Source organism: Terrapene carolina, unplaced genomic scaffold, assembly GCF_002925995.2.
Source record: "Terrapene carolina triunguis isolate 2854851 unplaced genomic scaffold, T_m_triunguis-2.0 Scaffold136, whole genome shotgun sequence".
In the NCBI taxonomy this organism is placed as follows: Eukaryota; Metazoa; Chordata; order Testudines; family Emydidae; genus Terrapene; species Terrapene triunguis.
Genome location: NW_020664487.1, coordinates 4500635 through 4520800, shown reverse-complemented (window position 1 = coordinate 4520800; position 20166 = coordinate 4500635). Strand labels below are relative to the sequence as shown.

The 20166-nt window shown below is 42.3% G+C and overlaps 1 protein-coding gene across 2 annotated transcripts in view; it reads right to left on the bottom strand.

Annotated features, from left to right (window-relative positions):
- The window catches only part of SLC4A4 (solute carrier family 4 member 4), a 246793-nt gene that overhangs the window by 56797 nt on the left and 169830 nt on the right, over window positions 1–20166 (bottom strand). For both annotated transcript variants that reach the window (XM_026653263.1, XM_026653265.1), the window contains 5 exons: window positions 15446–15533; window positions 13512–13666; window positions 12612–12725; window positions 10762–10936; window positions 1388–1521 (listed from right to left, as the gene is read on the bottom strand). In XM_026653263.1, coding sequence (XP_026509048.1) covers window positions 1388–1521; window positions 10762–10936; window positions 12612–12725; window positions 13512–13666; window positions 15446–15533 — 666 coding nt within the window. The remainder of the gene's footprint in view (window positions 1–1387; window positions 1522–10761; window positions 10937–12611; window positions 12726–13511; window positions 13667–15445; window positions 15534–20166) is intronic.

Here is a 20166-nt window from a genome sequence, read left to right as displayed (position 1 = left end):
AGGAAGCAGAGCGACGTGGCCCCAGCCTGCTCCACTTTCCTTGCCCCAGCCCCAGTCATGTTGCTGGGGGGGAAGGGGGGGAGGGGAGTTCGGGAAAGGTCCTGCACTCATCTGCCGCGGTGCTCCGCTTCTCGCCGCAGGTGAGTGCGGGGAGGTTGGGGAAAGGAAGCCCCCCGTACTCACCTGCGGCGGGAAGCAGAGCGCCACGGCTGGGAGGTGGCAGAGTGGAGCGGGCTGGGGCCGGGCTGCTCCGCTTCCGCTGCTGCCGGTGAGTGCAGGGGGGATCCCTTCCTCCAAGTCCCCTCCCCCGAGCGACATGGCTGGGGCCGGGGCAAGGGAAGTGGAGTGGGCTGCTCCCAGCCCCCCGCTAATCCCCAGGGCCACTCTGGGACTGCGGGGCCCACAAAAGTGGCCCCCCACAGCTCCTGCCTCCCAGACACTGGAGGTGGGGGGAGAGCCCCAACCGTCCCCGAGACCCTCTGCCCCTTATCCAACCCCTCAGCCCCGGCACCCTTAACACGCTGCTCAGAGCAGCGTGTCAGAGCTTTACCGCCTTGTATGCGAACCCGTGTTATATCAGGTCACGTTATATCAGGGTAGAGGTGTAATATTAACAATAACTAAGCTTAGTCCTGATTACTTTAGAACAGCCATCTCCCAATATGTCATGCTACTGGTATTATTTATTGGAATAGCAAATGAAAATTCGATGTTGGTCCTCCACCTAACAAAAGGGGCGCAAATCTGGTTGTGGACTTTATTATTTATATTAGGGTAGCACCTAAACATTTCACAGACAAAGCCCTCTTTGAATTCAGAGTTGATAAACAAAACTATTTAATACAACAAAATCCCATCTAGGAGATTTGGTGACAATATCTATGCATGCCATGGACACTTTTATTTTTATGTATAAATAGCCACTATTTTAATGGACCACCAGTTTAATGGCAAATTCTGCTGGTGGTGAACTCAATGGGACTTTTGCCACTGAATTCATGGAGTGGGATTCTGCCTTTATCGTATGGAGAAATCTGCTCATCTTCCTGAGCAACAGAGTGATTAAGGAGGCCCACTGTACCAACCAGTCTAGTTCCACTGTCGTCAAATAATACCCTGCACTGCCATCTTGTCCAGTTCATTATAGCTCAGCAAAATGTCTCTTGAAATCTGACACTGGCTGAGATTAACGAAGGGGCAAAAGGGAGCTAGGCACCCAAATCGCACTGGAACTCTATGGGCACTTTGGAAAATTCTAGCCACTGTTTGACAGCTCTCTCACACCAGTAAATGTTCAATATCAATGCGCTTAATTCCCCCCTTCAAATAGCTCATTCCCAGCTAACATTGTATTGCATTGGAAACACTCCTCTCCCCCTTTACTTACTTGCTGAAATTAAACAGGAGTCTTTCAAAGACAAGGACAGGTCCTGTGCTGCTCAGAATTGTGAGTGGCTGACCAGCAAAAAGGCAAAAGACCGCTCCAGTGACTGCTGTGCCCAGAAAGCTCTCCAACACGCCCTAGGGCAGACATACAGTACAGATGTTAATTTCAACGGACGCGCCACTTCACTCTCCCTTCTGTAAGCATGAACGCAAGAACCTGTGGGGTTATATCAGATACCTACAGACTGTATTAGGTGGGCATAAGATTAGGGGCTCATCTGAGGGCTGGTATCTAGCATAAATTCATGCCTTCAGTTATTGATTTCATAAAATCTTTAGTTACTCGTGACAATCAGCCAACCAACACACCCCACCACTGTGGTTATTCCAGATACCTTGGGCTTTAGCATTGTTTTTGTTGTCCGTGGAGACGTTCAAAAAGGGCCTGAAGGATGCAGGAGCACAAGTCCCATTGGCAATCTCCCACATTATGATGACAGAGCCCAAATACATTCTTTTGCAAGGTGCCTCACAATACACAATTTTAAACATGGTACAACATGGCTGGGGGACAACAAAATTGTGTCAGGGTTACACCGATGAGGTTACTCTACCAAGCTTAGCCCGTACTGTGGTGAAGCAGAATATTTTACAAATAAATAAATGGGTTTAAGAAAAGCAGATTCCTCTTTTCATAACAGGTTTTAACCAGTGAGACTCAAATCAAACAAGACTAATTCATCCAGCATTGAAGTGTTAAGACCCAAGTTCATCAGATGTCATCAGAAAGTAATAAATTCCACATTTTATGGTCTCCATCATTTCCTTTGGTATATGTAATGAAACAAGCTAACCGAGGAGTGATAAATGAATATGCTGTAGACATTTCCTTGGATTTTCATGTAAGTTACTACTGAACGATATCTATTTTTATAATGCAAAGCACAAATACAACTTTAGTGGCAGGTTTGGTTTACCAATAAAATGTAAACAGCATTATTGACAATACAACCTACAGTTTTACTGAAATGGTAGTAGACAAGGGATGGAAATTGCAAAAAGCACTCAGCCACCACCGGGAGCAGAGTTAGGTCAACCCCACCCATAAATACACTTGCACATATGAGCTTTTAAAAAACAACTACAGGAAAAAAAGTTGTCTTTAATTGAAAGTACATTTTCTTTCCACTGTCCCAAGGACTGAAAACATGGTATTTAAGTCTACTTTTCAAAAATATTATTAATATTCCTTTCAGAAACAAAGCAGAAGTATTCATAATTTTTTCCCAGACAAAATTATTTGTAAAATCACATGAAAATTGCTACTTAAGTACCATGCTGAACTATGCAAGAAGAGAGAGATTTTCTTAAATAGAAGGATATTGTTTATGCCACTATGTGACTACAACTAATTTTAAAAAGTCAATGTATTTTATCACATCCATCATCAATGATAGTTTATCTGCAACGTGTACTGACATTACTTAAAATGTGTCACTCCCCACAGGTGTAAAGTTGGCTTAGTGTAACTGGTGATTTCCCAACCTGTATTTCAATGGAGTAATTTATTGCTATCATCAACGCTTTTAAATGTTTTGCCAAGTTTTATCCATTACATTTTACACCCAATAGTAATGATGTGTCTGGAAGGGGTTTTACACACGACCATTTGATCTGTGGCCATGTCTACACAGAAAATAGCCCACTCTTCAATGGTGGGAACGTTAATGTAGTCCAGCTGTCGTTTCACCCCGCTCCGAGAAGGCCAAGATGACCTGGCAGCAAGAACACCAGCAGCCAGTTGCTGCTCTCACCACCACGAGCACTAGTGGAGCTGTGCTCGTACCACAGCAGCTTTGGGAACGTTTTCAGAAAAAGCTCAGTTCAGGCACCCGGCCTGTTGTAGTCCTGTTCTCTATCATTAATGGCTCTTTTCATTTATTCTTAAAAACCGTGTCCACACTGAAAGCAGAGCCATGTTAGGCAGGACTGAACTGAAGCTTAGACAGGTTGCTAGAAGGTTCTAGCAAGGTTTCTCTGGTTAATATTACGCTAGTGCCTAGAGGCTGCAGCCATGTTCCAGGCCTCATTGTGCAAACACCCAGTAAGAGATAGTCCCTGCCCTGAAGAGTGTACAGTCTAAACAGACCAGGCAGATAAACGGTAGAGGAAAGGAAGTATTATTATCTGCATTTCATAGATGGAGAAGTGAGGCACAAAAGGATTAAGTGTCTTGCCCAAGGTCAGGCATGATGTCTGTGGCATAACCAGGACTTGAGTCCAGATCTTCTGAGTCCCAGTTTAGTGCCTTAAACACAAGACCATCACTCCGCTCCTCTCTACATCACAGAGCATGGTTCTACACCCACTGTGGAGAAGGCCTTGATTTACTTCCTACTTTCCCTTTTCGTCCTCCTCAATTCCTCCTTTTCATAGTTTAAAGGCTATTGCTTGTGCCATAGGCTAACTGGCTCATAACCTCACTACCATGGAGAGGGAGGAACCACACTGCACTGATGAAACAGCCCTAACACAGCTGAACAAAAACTTCCCAGCACCAACGGGTTACGGACGATATCTTCCATTTGGAATCAGCTCACTCTGACATAGGTTTTTTCCTTCTTGGATCAACACAGAGACCTTTGACTTATTATAGAGATCAAACTGCAGCTTTTACAGACCATTTTTTATTTTATTTCTGCACTCTGTTAAAAGGAGCTACAGTTTCCATTTTTGTGGATCACAGTTTTAAAATGGAGACGTTTGATTTATTACAAACACTGCACTGGAAACTTAAAAAAAAAATCAGAAAAACTTCCAGGGCCTCTCATAAAAGAGCCATTTTGATATATTGCTCTTTAAACTGCAAAATAGAAATTCTGAAATATTCTCATGCCTGGAAGATTCTTATTAAAATGTATACCTGAGTCATAAAGCAGTTCTGTTCTTTAGCTTTTATATTCAACTCTGTAGAGCATGATGACATCTCTGCCCCTGCCCCCCCAAATAGCAGCCACGGTCTAGCTCCTGCAATTGGACTGTTCACATTAGTGGATCCAATTGCAGGATTAGGACCTACTTTGTATGTCTCATTCATAGTTCCACTTTACAGTGTGGTTATACTCTGAGCACTAATTGTAAACACTGCATCATGGGACTCCACTTTTATTCCCTCAGAATGACTCCACAGATGGAATGTGTTCCGTTTCTAGGATATTTTTTAAAATGGTAAACTGTCCCAAGGATCATAAGTCAAGCCATGTTTTCTTCCCCCTCCCCCTCTCTCTCACATGCTCAGGAACATTCTGCAATCACAGCTTGGGCCCTGATGCAGCAGAACACTTGTGCACATTTTGTCCCACTGACTAGGGGTAGACTTAAGGGGAGATTTAAACGTGCTTAAGTGCTCTGCTGAATCAGGACCATAGTTCACAATTCTGTTAATGAGGCACATGCCAAAATATCATCAGGAGACATGGTGATGGTCCCTGGTCTTGTAATGAGCGGCTTGCAGACTGACCCTTGTTCCATGCATCTCAGGCTGCAGGATGAACGTGCACCTGACGCCTCACAGGGAGCTGATCTCCTGAGTGCCGGTGGTCAGAATATTGAATAATACCAAGGGGTCCCGGGAATTTATGAGCCTTTGTCCATTTTCTCTGAGCGACTCGTGAGAATGATACAGTTCCTCTCAACAGAAGGAATGGCATTTGTACAACTGATTTCTCTTCTCTCATTCAGCACTAATCACAACAAGAGCATCACAGCCCACGGCATGGATTCCAACGCATCTGGAATTTCTTTTCCTCCACATTCCTTAACATGGCTGTAATTAAGAATAGTGTGTTTTCTTAGAAACAAAAAACCTTGATGCAAGGTTCCAAAGAAAGATTGGCCATATCTGCTATTCTTTTCTGGCCAGCTCCCTGGGTCAAACGCTACAAGCTGTGATGATAAACACTGATTCTGAGTCTCAGGCCCCGGGATATTATTTAACTATCCGCAAGAAACAAAAGCCATAAATTGTAACAATAGGCATGCATCTCACTTCCTGAAACATAGTTTGTATAGGTGACAAACTACTGGAAAACTCTCAGGGCCAGATCCTCAACTGGTGAACATCAGCATAGCTCCACTGGAATCAACAACGCTACGGCAGTCGATGCCCCAGCTGACAGTCTGACCTAGTCTTGATGCCTGTAATAGGGAAATAAACTTGGAAAAAAGTCCTAACGTTTGACAGATGGTTTCCTCTACTCCTCTTTTCAGGTAGCCCAGACAGATGGAACCTCTCTCTTCTGAAGAATCAATTCCCACAGCAGTTTCTGACCCATAACACATTTGGTTTTGATAATAAAAGGTATTGCTCATGCTCAAAGGTTTCTTACTGAAAATAAAGCTTCCAAATATTTACTCAAAGTGGCCCAGGGCCTTATTGACATCTGCTCAATTAGATCTGCACTTTCTGAGAAGTAAATGAACCTGTAGCCACTTCAGAAACTTTAAAAGTTTTAGGGGGGTATTCAAAAGCACTCATATGTTGGCCTGGACTTTCACCCACAGAAGTCAATGACCATCGACTTTAGGAGGACCAACATTGGGCTAGGGCTTCGTGCTTTTGAAAAATCACCCCCATGGTAATTGCAGAAGCTTTCAGCACAGAGAATGCTCCACTATGCCTCTGCATTCCAAAGGAGCCAAGGGAACTGGAAGGTGGCATTTTGCTTCATGTGGAATCCTACGATTTGACCAGTCGATGCACCACTCTCTTCAAATAATGGCACGGCCTGCAGGTTATCTAAAGTGTGAGCAGGTGGTGACAGACTGCTTTGGGATGTTTGCCGAGACTCTCTAGCACTTGATCCGCCAATGCATGATGCCCAGGCAGATTTGGGCAGCTTCGGTTTATTGGAATAATGTTTTTTTGTGGAACAATCTCAGTAATGATTTTCCTGTGCTTTGTGCCAAATTTGTGAAATAAAATTAAATGTCAATCTACTAAAGGTATCACCAGCCCAGGCTGCTGTGCACAGTACATACAACATCCCTTGCAGTGTCAGTGCTTCGTTTCTGCAGTACAAAAGGCATTTGTCTGGGAAAGCCCTGAGTGCATTAAAATGCGTGCATAGGGAGTGGCTGAAAGATTGACTGGAGAATGATCCAATTAGATGTTGAGCAGCTCAGAGGGTCAGAGTACCGTGAAAGTGTGTTACTCACTGAGCAGTAACAGAGTTGGAAATAGCAATCTCAGGCCGTTTTCCCATATGGTTCATTTCTATAACTCAGGAAGATTGTGGTGAGGATGCTCTAATTCAAAGCAGAAACCATCCACTCCCTTCTTGCTTCCCTGAACCAAAACCATCTGTGGCTTCCGTTGTCCTTTTCTGTTTTGGTGAGCTTCCCAGCCGCTCATTTAGACAGAAGTAATCTCCAAGTATACAGAGACAGGCAAGCATGGATCTCAGACAACTCCTTGGCCTGTGTGGTGCTGCTCAAGGGAATCTGCAAAGCAGGGACAGCCCAGAGAATGAACCTAGTTTCTGAAGAGATAAGAGGTTGTACATTGACTTTGCCCCATGCAAGTGTTGGTGTCAATCTGCTCTGCCATGCACTAGCAGAGTCCTCGCTGGATGGGGAAGGAAGATGGAGAAAGTGAACTGTCATACTTTGGGGACATATTCTCCAACAGAATGACCCAAAGAAACTTATAAAAACAAGCGTTCAGATTGCTTCTATTTCTCTTCTCCAACTCCAGGCAGACAGCAAGACAGAATTCTGGCAGAATGAAGTAAGATTGCAGACTTTTTCCCATTCAGTTTGCATGCTGGAAATCAAGCCAGCAATGACACCATCTAGAGATGTTAAACTTAGCATTGTGTACAGTAGCTAAGAATTTCATACAAATCCATGGAAGGGATCCTGGTCTTCTGAGTTTTGCCAGTACTCACTCAGGATAACTTGGGAAATCTATTAAAGGCAGAGAACACTTGGAGAAGTGAATTACACTTCGGATATCAAAGGCTGTGTCCACACTAGCAATTTTCTAAAAATACTCCAACAGCATATGAACCCTGGTGCGATTTCACTGGTGGCAGCATTAGTGTAGAGAGGTAGCTGGTGTTAATACCACCATGTTGTCCAATCCTGTTCCGAGTAAGTCTAATGATTGTTAAACGCACTAGTTTCCCACCATATGTAGGAGTGCAGTGGTGAGAGGTTTTTAAAAAGTGCCAGCATAAACAAGGACACACCACACATTCATGGTGATCTCCCAGCTCTGGAAGATGTAAGGGTGAAAGAGGTATTTGAAAGACAAGCAAACAAATGAGAGAAAGCATCACAGGACTCAGTCATGGTGTCTCTCTGCTTCTCCTGGAATTCTGTCATAAGATGCTCCATTTTATTTACAGTTGCCACAGAACTGCTGTGTTACTAAACCAGTATTTTAAATGCAGGATACTAGCACGTTCCTTTTTCAAAACTAGAAGTAAATCATTTCGCACTGAAAAGTGCAGTCTGGTAGATATTGCCTTTCTATGGGCATCTTCTTTGTCACAGCTAGATTAGGCATAACACAAAGCAAGCAATAAACTAGTGCACCGAAGTCTCTTTTCTTCCCTCTTTGTCCTTCTTCACACCGCCTCTCGTGCCCAATCATGACTTCAGATTCTCAGAGACACTTGTGAGAAACAAGACTGTCATGTTCATCAAACAAATTCCAGATTAAATCAGAGGAAGGCAGCACGCTCAGATATAAAGAAGATTCACAAGGTTCCTGAAAGAACAACATTAGCCCAGCCTGCAAGATGTTAAACAAAATGTGTTTATTCATCGTTCTCTGCACCTGGCAGCCTCAATATCATGAAAGATAACAAAGGGCTCCTACTGGAGAATAAAGATGATCAACTTTTCTTTTGGAAACTTCCTGCATTCTATCACTGCTTTGTTTCAAAGTCTCACAGACCCCATGGGCCCCAGGTGGCAGAAAGTCTCCCAGGGAAAAGGCAGAGGCAGCAAAAAATGGCCACACACTCTGCATGGGGACAGAGAAGGCCCAAAGGCGGACAGCAAAGTGTGGGATGGGAGCATGGCCAGGGGAGCCAATTCAATGCATCTCCTCAGCAGCTCCCACATATGGGTCTTCTATGAAGGTTTTGGAGATGCCCTTCTGTTGATGGAAACCTCAGAGCAGAGTGGCAGTGGAAATAACTCTCTGCCCCAGACCCAGTCAGACCCGACACTGAGAAGTTATTACCCAGTTACCAAAATTCATTGTGAAAGCACAATAAACTTACCCAAAGTATCACAACCTTACATCAGTAGCAGTCCTCAAAGGATGGACAGCACACAGTTATTGCTGCTGCTGTTTTGCTTACCCAAAATGTTATTTTTTTATTTGCTAAAGGAATGGTAAATCTAGGAGTTGTCCAGAATCTATCTGTAATGAACACGTGACAGGTAAGAGGGTTTTTTTAATATGTAATGGTCATTAGCATTTTCCATCAAGAACCTTCATTGTGGATTTCTGAATTTTGTAGCGTTTAAGTTTTGCTAATGCACTTTTTGTTCCCTGGGTAAAAAGTTAAGCATTAACCTCAAAGGTTTTTTGCCTGAGTTAAATAAATGGCTGTGCTGATATTCTTCTCCGGTGCATTAAACTCTCTGGGGAATCAGCATCCCTTTTACAGGAAATTTCACCTTCTTCTAGAGTAGAGCATATGCCACAGGATCATTGCTCAGCAATTGTAGAGAGATAATCATTGGTGGTCGTGGGTCCTTCTCTTCTATATCTATTTTCTCTTATCAATTTACCCTATGGGCCTGCGGTGGAGATGGGCTTTTGAGATTAGTCAGATTTGTATGAAGAAATTTGAAGTTTGATGTTCTTCCATCTGAAGAAGTGAGGTTTTTTACCCACGAAAGCTTATACCCAAATAAATCTGTTAGTCTTTAAGGTGCCACCAGACTCCTTGTTGTTTTTGTGGATACAGACTAACACGGCTACCCCCTGATACTTGATGTTCTACAGGCTGCTGTATTTTATTTGGTTCTGTAGTTTATGGCAGGAGAGTCTAGAACCTTGGCTAGGCACCCCTTGGTATTTGTTTGTTTTTAAATAAATCTAAGTAAATAAATAAATTCATTATTGCTATTGTCAATTTAATTATTGTTAGGGCAATCAGAGCTGCTCAATGGGCATTATTTAATTGCAATTGAATCTAAATAAATAAAATAAATATTTGTGGGTTTTCAATTTTAAAAAGGCCAAAGGAACATTAAACACAGTTGAAATGTAAGTACACTTAGGACTAAGGTAAGCAATAGACAGTAATGTTAACGTAGAATTATTTTTGTTTTATATATATTTTTTGTTTTATTTTTATATATATTTATATATATATATAAAAATAAACAATATATATAAAAAACAAAAATAATTCTACATTAACATTACTGTCTATTGCTTATCTTAGACCTAAGTGTACTTACATTTCAACTGTGTTTAATGTTCCTTTGGCATATGCATATTATATATATATATTTATTATCAAGCCACATCCTGACATTATCACTTTAATCCTTACTCATGCAAAACTCCCACTGACTTCAATGGAAAACTGCCTGAGTATGCAGTAAAAGCATCATAGAATCATAGAATATCAGGATTAGAAGGGACCTCAGGAGGTCATCTAGTCCAACCCCCTGCTCAAAGCAGGACCAATCCAGACAGATTTTTGCTCCAGATCCCTAAATAGCCCCCTCAAGGATTGAACTCACAACCCTGGGTTTAGCAGGCCAATGCTCAAACCACTGAGCATCAGGATTTGATCCTTTTTTTTATTATAAAGTTAATCATTGTAAACAGCTTACATTTTGTCTGTAGTGTCTGTCTCAAAACACGTTTTAAATGATTTCTCAGTCTACCTCCTTATCCCTTCTGTTCCTGGTGGACAACCACACAGCAGTGGTTTTTTGAGACAGACAGAAGACCCAACAAAGTTAAGCATCAGGCAGAACATGCCCTGTTAAGCTCTGATGACATGGAAAGTGTGAATCAGAATTAATACACCTAGTTCAAATTAAATAATGCACAAAAACAGTTAGCACACTTGAAGAGCACCAGTAATTTTGATACAGTAATGGCCTCCCCGCTTTCTCTTGCCTATTGCTCGAACACAATTTAATATAACTGCATCTGCAACTGCTAAAAGAACAGAAGTACAATAACAGGCACAGAAGTGAGGGCAATTTTAGTTAGAGCAGCAGGATAAATCTTGTGCTAAGTAAGCATTCTTTATACATGGCCCATCTGCTTCCCTGAAATGAGGAAAATTGGGCCTACATTGTTTGTATGAGTTCGAAATGATTTCTAACCTGCATGTTGTCCGTAGCGTCACCAAGCAGACCTCCAAAAGTGATAGCATTGGTCACTGTGGCCAGGTAGATGAAGAGAATGGCTGAAAGAGCTTGGATATTTAAAGCATCATAGAAGTCACTGGCGAAGAAAGGTATTTTCCTCTTTATGTCTTTGACTAAACCACCACAAAATCTGAGGAAATAAGATTAGGCAAGAGAAGAAGAAGGTGAAAAAAAAAAGTCTTACAATAACATTTACCATGATGAGGAACTAATCAGGGACATCATCAAAAACGAGGGGCTATGCAATCTGAAAGGATATGGGTCACTGCAGTTATTTCTACACAAGGCATAAATCGATGGGTGTTTGAGTCAGATAACTGCTAAACGGAAAATGCTTCAAAATATTCACCAGAAGTAGAATTGGGAGTAAAACGGTAAGAGGGGATCACAAGTCCAATGGCTCCTCCTTGATTTGGACGGCAAGGGAAACTCAAGCAATAGGAAGCCTGATTATTTAAAAAGAATGTGAACAGAATAGAATTTGGTTTGTATACGTTTCCGGTAGGCATTGTACAGAGGACAGGGTAAGTAACTTCACACTACATGAGTGACTTTGGTATCGATGCCCATTGGCATCAATCACCCACTGTCAGCATGAGAAACACAAATTTCACTTCTTATCCTCTCACATATAGTCCACCAACACCACAACCTCATTGGAATAATTGCATTTGACCCATCTACCTTCCAAACTATTTACTGATTGGAAGATAACAAATCTGTAACATTCTCAGGCGATTCAGACACAGCACATTAAAGAGATATGATGATAGACAGGCACACAGGATTACTGTTATGGTTCTTTATGACAACATGAATTTCTTGCCTTTCTTAGAAGGAACATTAACTCTAACTTGTAATTGCAGGCTTTCAGCTTTATTTTTTTTTAAAACCTGCAAACATTCTAATAATGTTTTAACTGATATCTGACTTATAACCTTAACTTTATATCTCAGCAAAGTTTTATATTTGGGAATAGTCTTAGGATCTCACAGCACTTTATAAAGCACCATGTTACTAAGAAATAGTAGTAGCCTGGAACCATCATCTCAAAAACTGAGGAATGTTACTTCAGCTTCCCATCCAGTCTGACAGTCTAGTGAGTGGGAAAAGAGAATAGTTTTAGATATCTCCCTGAGCTACACATCTCAATTACAGTAAAACACTACACTGACTGAGTTGCTGAACTGAACCAGGCCTAATTCTACATTCTGCTACATTAGATTGATACCAGCATAACTCCATCGAAACCAATGAGTTCACTGGCACGAAACCGAAGTAACAGAACAGGGAATCCGGCCTCATGCGACATTATCTTCTCTGTTTCTGTTCTATTAAATCTCTCTTTTGGGCTCTTCTACATTGTAATGGGAATGTCAGGAAACAGGATCTCTCTTTTATTGACAATTGATGGCTTTGAACATTTATTTTATAAACTTGTGATAGCTTGCAAACAGCTAAAACATTTCCACAAATACGAATGGAAAAGAATCGTTATTTAGGATGTACGCACTTCATAACCATCAGCGTAATTTCACACATTCATAGGCCAAGCATTTCACAAATGACTAGCAATTTGGGGGTTCTCATTGTTTGAGTCTCCAATCTAAGACACCTTGAAGGGGTCTGAGTTACAGAGGGCTGGTGCTTGGGATCCTTTAAAAGTTCTCAAGCTGGGCACCCAAAAATCACAGGTCACTTCTGAAAATGATAGTCATGTGCATAGCAATATTATAAGATGCAAAGTAAAAGGGGCTAAAAGGGCAAACCATCATGCTGAACAAATCAGAGAATTCATCACTGACCTGCCAGTTCGTTGTAGTTCTTCAGTGTCACCGTGGCCCCCACCTCCATGGCCCCCATCATGAGGCGTGTCTCCATTCATCTGTATGTTCTCCGCACCCGAATACATGTTTTTCCTATGCAGAAAGACAAGTCACACTGAGGATTCACTATGTTCCACACTATAGGACAAAAATCTATACCCAGCTCCATCACATAAGCCTTATATGTCATGTCCTTTTTGAAGTGGTGGCACATAAAAACACAGAATGCTGCTGCTATACAAGCAGCCAGACTGGCATGCTGCAGATAAGGGATTAACTTATTGCATACTGGAAGTTGTAAAATAAAATTCAATATTGAGCTTAACTACAGTTACAAATGGCTTGCTGTATTAGGACACACAGATTCTCCCAAAGAAGTGCTGGTACAAGCACAGTGCTGCAGGGACATTCCCCACGGGGTTATTAGCAAAGACCTGAAATTATAGCATAACTCAACATTCTCAGACACTGCTTTCAGGCACATTCTCTTCTACCGTCTCATGTGGAAAATTCAATACTAAGGGGAAAAAATGACAACTCCTCTGCTCCCTTCCCATCCCTCCCCTTCCACTGCACTGTTTGCACTTGCAAGCCTCATTCACCTGCCTTCGTTCCTCAAGCTCGGAGAGTAAATGCTGTGGATCCAACTTACGTGGCCAAGCATGTTTTCCTCAAGATACTCAACCCCAGTTGCCCTGCACTCTCATATAACTGAGAACGGGAGTCAGCCCTGCCTACATAAACATCACTTGCTTTAATGTAACACATGTTCTTGGGTTCAACTTATCGCACTCCCTTCATCTTCTCTAGTTAACAAGCCGGCCCAGGATATCCTACTCTGTTGTTACTGACATGAGCCCTGCTACTCCCTGCTGTTACCTTTTATCAGAAGATGGGAGAGATTTGGGGGGCTCTATCCTGATGGCAGGGTCCCACTCCCCAGGTGGAAGCACAATGACTTCATCCAGAAACTCATCGATTCCAGCAATCAGGTCCTGCCTGTCTTTGGCTTTATAGGCAATGTCATGGAACACCTGCAGGAGAAGCAAAAATCTCAATGCAGCAAGAGTTTTACTATTTTCTACAGCCAAGACTTACAACAGATCTTTCAGAAAAGCTTTAATACGCTCAATACACTACAAAAAAAAAATATCAGTGGTGCTTGGGCCAATCAGATATGAACCTCAGAGCAAAGCTGGCCAATGTTTTTTGAACAAAAAGACTTTAAAACAAAAATGGCCTTAAAAAAAAAAAGCCCCCCCTCACCAAAAAACACGACTTTCTTGACATGCTTTGTTTTTAACATTTTTATGAAAAATGTTAGCAAAATTTTTCATTTGCCACAAAGACAGTTTTCAGTAGCCAAAAAGTTTCAACAGATTTCAGTAATGCTTTGTGTGGGGTCGGGGAAAAGTCATCCAATTTTAAAAAGTCAAGAAACCCAAAAAAAAAAAAAAAAAAAAGGGGGGGGGGGGGGGGAACAAAACAAAAACAAAAAAAAAAAAAAAAAAAAAAAAAAGAAAAACAAACAAAACAAAAAACGGGGGGGGGGGGGAGAGTCAGTTCTGAACTGACTATGAAACAGAAACAACTTCAACATTTTATTCAGCATTTTTAATTAAATGTCTTCTGGCTACCTCTACTGATAGAGTCAGAGAGTTTAAGACCAGAGAGACCACCAGATCACCTAGACTGACCTCCTGTATACCACAGGCCACCAATACCACCCAGCATCCACACACTAAACCCAGCCATCGAAACTAGACCAGAGTATTACAGCCCACAGGAGACTAAACTACTGTGGGCCATAGGAGCGAATAGAAGGGACTGAGGTGCACCAGTGTCAAAGGTCCCTGCAACACAGGGAAGTAATTTAGTGGGCCAACTGGAAGTAAACGAGTGAGGCTGAAGCCAGTGGTTAAAGAGAGACAAAAGAATACTAAGATTTATTTTCATAAACATATTTTGAACCTTTCAGAATGACAATTCAGGTTGGGGGGAGATCAGCATATGGAAGTACTTGAAAACTAGTGGACTTTAAAGAGGCATTGGAGGAATGAGAGAGAGGGCACTTGGTGCATGGGAAATTAGGAGACTGTTCTGAGCACAGGGGCGGAATATAATAAAAGACAGAGTTTGAAGTGCGTGAATGAAACCAAGGGAATTGTCAGAGAACAAAGGAGCACAAGAAGAAAGAGAAAATGCTAAGATGTTGGTGATACAGTTGTGCAGAGCCCAAGAGACACTGAGAAGAAGCATGTTTAACTTAATGTAGATAGCATCATGTCACATTATTGGTGTGTATTATTAGAAAGTAATTACTAGGTACAAAGGGGTAATGTACAATTATTAGTTAAAGCAGTGCCCTGGGACACAGGGCAACACATGGTGGGTGTAACTATTTCGACAATAAGATGCACTGTCAGAATTGCTGTGGGGTACCTGTGATCTTGGAATGTGAATAAAAAAATCAGTTTATAAATTAACTCCAATGTATTTGAAAGAATTACAGATTACAGGGAAAGATGCAGGAAAGAAACACGTTCTAGTTCTACACATTTACAGAAGTGTGGAGGCAGATTAAATAATTAAGAAAAGGAATTTAAAGATAATCAGAATTTGATATCTCAGCTGTACATAAAGTCAGCACTCATGGATCCATCACCCAATTTGCCATCCAAAGCAGCCTCGTGTATGGTACTGATATGTGGAACCCAAAAAGTTACTATACAGCAAAAGAAGAGGATGGCTACCATCTAGGTTGATGAAACAACAACAGAAAACAATTGGACATTGTATGCAAATATGCCTACCTCATCGGACATCAAAGTGGCAATGGATCGACCGATCTCATGGTAGGACTTCGCTTTTCCCTTCGGACCCAGCAAAATGAATAGGAATCTGACCAAAAACAAATGGATCGTTACCATCCAGGATAGCAAACTGTATCATTTACTCATTGTACCATAAATTCGTCTACAATCAATAAACGGCGTGAACACAGAGATTCATCTTTACAAGGATCATACTGTAGTAGTTAGAGATGCAATCCATTCCACTTCCCTGTAAAACACACAGGATGTAATCAGATATTAAGAGTGAGATTTTGAAAAGCAATCAGCATTGACCTAACTGCTCCCATTGAAGTCAGTGGTAAAACTCTCATTGACTTCAACGGGACCAGATTTAGGCCAGCACTGGGCACGTTTGAAGACCTCACTCTAAACCCACAACGCAGTTGTATTTCATCAAAAAAACAAGGTGAATCTTGTTTCAGTGTATAGTAAATTCAGGTAAAAGTTGCACAAAATATGAGGAATCTAGGAAAATTTGCAAAATGCATTATTTTAAGCTTGGGTTTTCAGAATTGCAGAGTCACCACTGCTCCCACTGATTTCAACGGGAGCTCAGCCCCCTTCATAGTCACGCCATTGGCCCATAGGAGGAATGAGACTAGGCCTTTGCGTCAACAGCATAACTAGTGTGTGTCTTCCTCTGAGATTCACACACTTCAGTTAATCAAAACTTGCTACCCTAGCAAATTAGGGGATCCAATTCTTCCTTCAGTTATGTGGTCCTCGGAGTCTTTCCTCTAAAGACCTAGGTCACCACTACACACAGACACCTTGGCTCAGATATCAATCAGGTTTCTTTGTATTTTCTTCATCAAACCAGTGCTGTGATGGTGCTACACAGAGGGGTCTAGCAACCAGCAGCAACCCCTGCAACCTAATTCATGAGCCAGGTGCAGGCAGCTGCTAGAATGTAATACTCCTCAAATGCTCAGAGACCAGGAACATGGACTGATCACGTGCAGATGCTGTCCAAGTGTGATATAGCCTAGAGGTTCCCAAACTGGGCTCTGCAGACCCCTGGAAGTCTGGAAAGCCCTTGCTAATGGTCTGGCTGGTCACATAGTGCTGGCCCCTTTTTATTTCCAGCTGCTAAATTCCCTTAGAAGCACAGCTACATTAAATACTTTGCCAACATTATTCCTATTCCTAACTAATCCGGTCAATGATGAGTGTCATTGCTGCAATGGCTGGGGAAGGGATGTAAAGAGTGTCCCTCAATTTGTGTGACCCAAGCAAGGCAGAGTTCTAGCCCCTGTGCTCCGGGAGGGGTGCAGGGACTGCTCACTCCCTTATCCCTCAGAGCTCCCCCGTGCTCCCAAAAAGGGTGGGACCGCGACTCTCCTCATCCATCAGCCAGACCAGCCTCCTGAGGTCACCTTAGGAGAGCAGCAGGCATCCAGGTGAGCTAGAAGGGCAGTGGGGGGCGGCGCATTTGTGACGGGAAGAAAGTGTTTTAATTTCTTAAATTATTTATTAAAAACAATATCCTTGAAAACATCTAATATTTCCTTTCTAGAGCCATCAATCCCACAGAGCTCAGAAACACACTGCACTGCGTTTGCTTATCAGTGCTTCTCTGGGGATCAAGTATCTGTAGGATTCAGCATCCAGGACAGCTACTCATGTGTGAAGGAAAACTATTCTTTTAAATCAGCTTTTAGCTCTTAATAATTTAGCTAAACTGATTGAGCCTGGCATGCCTTGTGTTCCTGGTGGGGATACACAACACAGCCTTGCTGATAGTAAATGCTCCATAGCCACTGTTCATGGCAGATATTCATGTAAGTGGATTATATTTTTAACTTACACATACTGCAGGGATCACTATCTACAATATACTAAGCGTTAATCCTTTATTTGTTACCTGTTAGACAACAATTGCTTATTACTATGTACACACTTACTGGATAATATCTTCAATATGAAATCATTGCTCTTTACCTTCTCTGCCTTTGCTTCTAATCACTGCTCGTGTATTTTGAATGGGCGAGAGTAGCATTCAGCAAGCTCAGGCTGCCAAAGCTGAGGTGCTAACAAATACAACCTGCTGACCTGTTATCTAGGTCTTGTGGCCATGTTTTTATTTTTAAAAGGTGCCAGACTGACAGCTGCCTATCCACGAACAGCCACAGTCCGGGCAGCAGGAATGCCAGCTTCCTACATTCACCCTGCCCCTGTAGCTCACCCATGAATGATCGGGGTCACAGCTGAGCCATGGAAGGGTAGTTCAATCCCCAGGCCCGACTACTGGCTGAGAAGAATGCCCATTCATTTTGATGGCAGTTTTGTGATATGGCCACCTGTTTCACAGGAACTGATTTGAGACAATGCAAGCCAGACAATGCCAATCTGGCATCCAATGCAATCTTGATATGAAAGATGCTGTTATCCAGTTACCAATCCACTCCCTTAAATCATGGCAACAGAAGACAAGACAGGAGATCTGTTTTTAGGATTTCAGTTGACTTAGCAGAGCATGGGAATTATTGCAAACGACAATAATTTTCAACAACCTAAAAAAACAACAAGGAGTCTGGTGGCACCTTAAAGACTAACAGATTTATTTGGGCATAAGCTTTTGTGGGTAAAAACCTCACTTCTTCAGATGCATAGAGTGAAAGTTACAGATGCAGGCATTATATACTGACACATGGAGAGCAGGGAGTTACTTCGCAAGTGGAGAACCAGTGTTGACAGGGCCAATTCAATCAGGGTGGATGTGGTCCACTCCCAATAATAGATGAGGAGGTGTCAATTCCAGGAGAGGAAAAGCTGCTTCTGTAATGAGCCAATGGAAAAGGGTCCAAAGAAAGGCACCACAGCCATATTACTGCCCTGCTTTCTAGCAAGAGATTAAGGACCAAACTCAGCTTGGTGTAAATGGACACAATCCTCATCCATCTCAGTGGGAGTCAACTCCAGAGATTTTGGTGCCGAAATTAAACCCAGTTTGCTGGAGGGATACATGAGAGGTCAGGTGCCATGCCTGCTCATGCTAAAGAATGTGGACCGAAATCTCTACTAAATGGCATAAACAAGCATCAGAGCTCAATTTGGGGGGGAAATGTACTTGTGAGGAGGTGTAGAAACCCCACACTGGGTTGAGGCATGAGTGAGCCACACTGTCCTAGGGCCAAGCCTGCCTGCAATCCCTGTGCGGTAGCTGCTAATCCAGGAGGCAGGGCACTCCATATACAAATAACCGTGGCAGAGTAGGAAGTATCACAGGGTGAAAGCCAGGGCTGCCCACACATGGGGAGAACCCCTCTCCCCTCAAAGCAGGAAAAAGCCAACGCCGGGATTTCTCTAAGGGTTAAAGGCAGTTACTTCAGAAAAGGGTGGTGTTTTCTGGTTTGTTTCGCTGTTGCTATTTATCTTGTTCCCTTGATCAACAAAGTGATTGCACATGCCTCCTTAGCGGAAGGGAAAGGCCAGCTGGGTTAGTTTTCCCATCAGAAACCGATGGACGCTGGACTGGACACTGCTTGATGGCTGGGGCACTATTTGTTATTGATCTATGGGAGAAGGAAATGAAGACTCCAGACAGGTGAAGTCTTTTGTTTTTCCCTCCTTCACCACACATGATGATTCACTGTTTGGGCACCTTGTCAACATGCCACCCAGCCGGTTGCTTGCCTGGTGTTATACAGAAGCAGAGACTGAGAAATGTAAACCCTTGTTGCCAAGAGTTAGGATTCCCCAGAGAATGCCCCAAAGCTGGAAAAAGTTCCAGTGAGCCGCAGTCATTGGGACGAGGCTGATATCCTGAACAATGAGCAAGACACACAGATTGTGTCTACACTTAAAAAAAAAAAATCAGACCAAAGAAAAGGATGATCTCGTTATTAACCAATTAACTGGGAGTCTGGAGATCAAGGCTCAACTGCAACAAGCTTCTTGTGTGACTTTGGACAAGTCACTAAATTTCAGTTGAGGTTTCAAGGCATAATAATGGTGCAGAATCACAGGTTCGACTATGCAGTTCTGTACTGATAAACCCTGCCCACATACCCTTAAAACTCCTCTCTTGGTGTTTCTTTACCTTCTCTCCCATCTTAATGCTGCAGATGGGGGAGAGCTCAAAGTAATCTGCAGAATTTTAGTCTAGAAGCTTCATTAAGACCCACCCAAGTCATTAGCGTAAATGTGGTAAATAAGTGCTTGTGAAAGTGAGAAATTCCTAGCACTGTAGACTTAAAATTAATTATTAGAGACCAAAATGAGCAGAATAGACACGATTTTAAAAGCCTGGGAAATCCAATCTGTAATGGGCAGACACGGCACAGGGTGAAGGGCTGATGATGCCTCATGGAAAACTTTGAAAAACATTCTATTGCAAAACAGCTGTACTTACAGTTCCTCATCTGGATTTCAATTCCCCTGTTTTTTAATGCCAAGGAGGTAAGATGGCATAAGAACAGGGTCTTTGTTCAGTCAGAGCTCATGGGCTCTTGCTTCTTTCTTTTAAACAAAGATTCTGTTTTCATGGAAATATTCTTAGTAACGAAGCCTAGGCAGAATGATTTTTAAATAGAAAAATCTTTCAAAGATTTCCATTAAGCATCAGCTGCTCTGTAACTAAACATTATTCTGAAATCAAAACCAAACAACAATTAGAGGCAATAAAAAAGGGACTACAGAGACATCAGTCTGCCTGATACAGTCTAAATAACCCATAC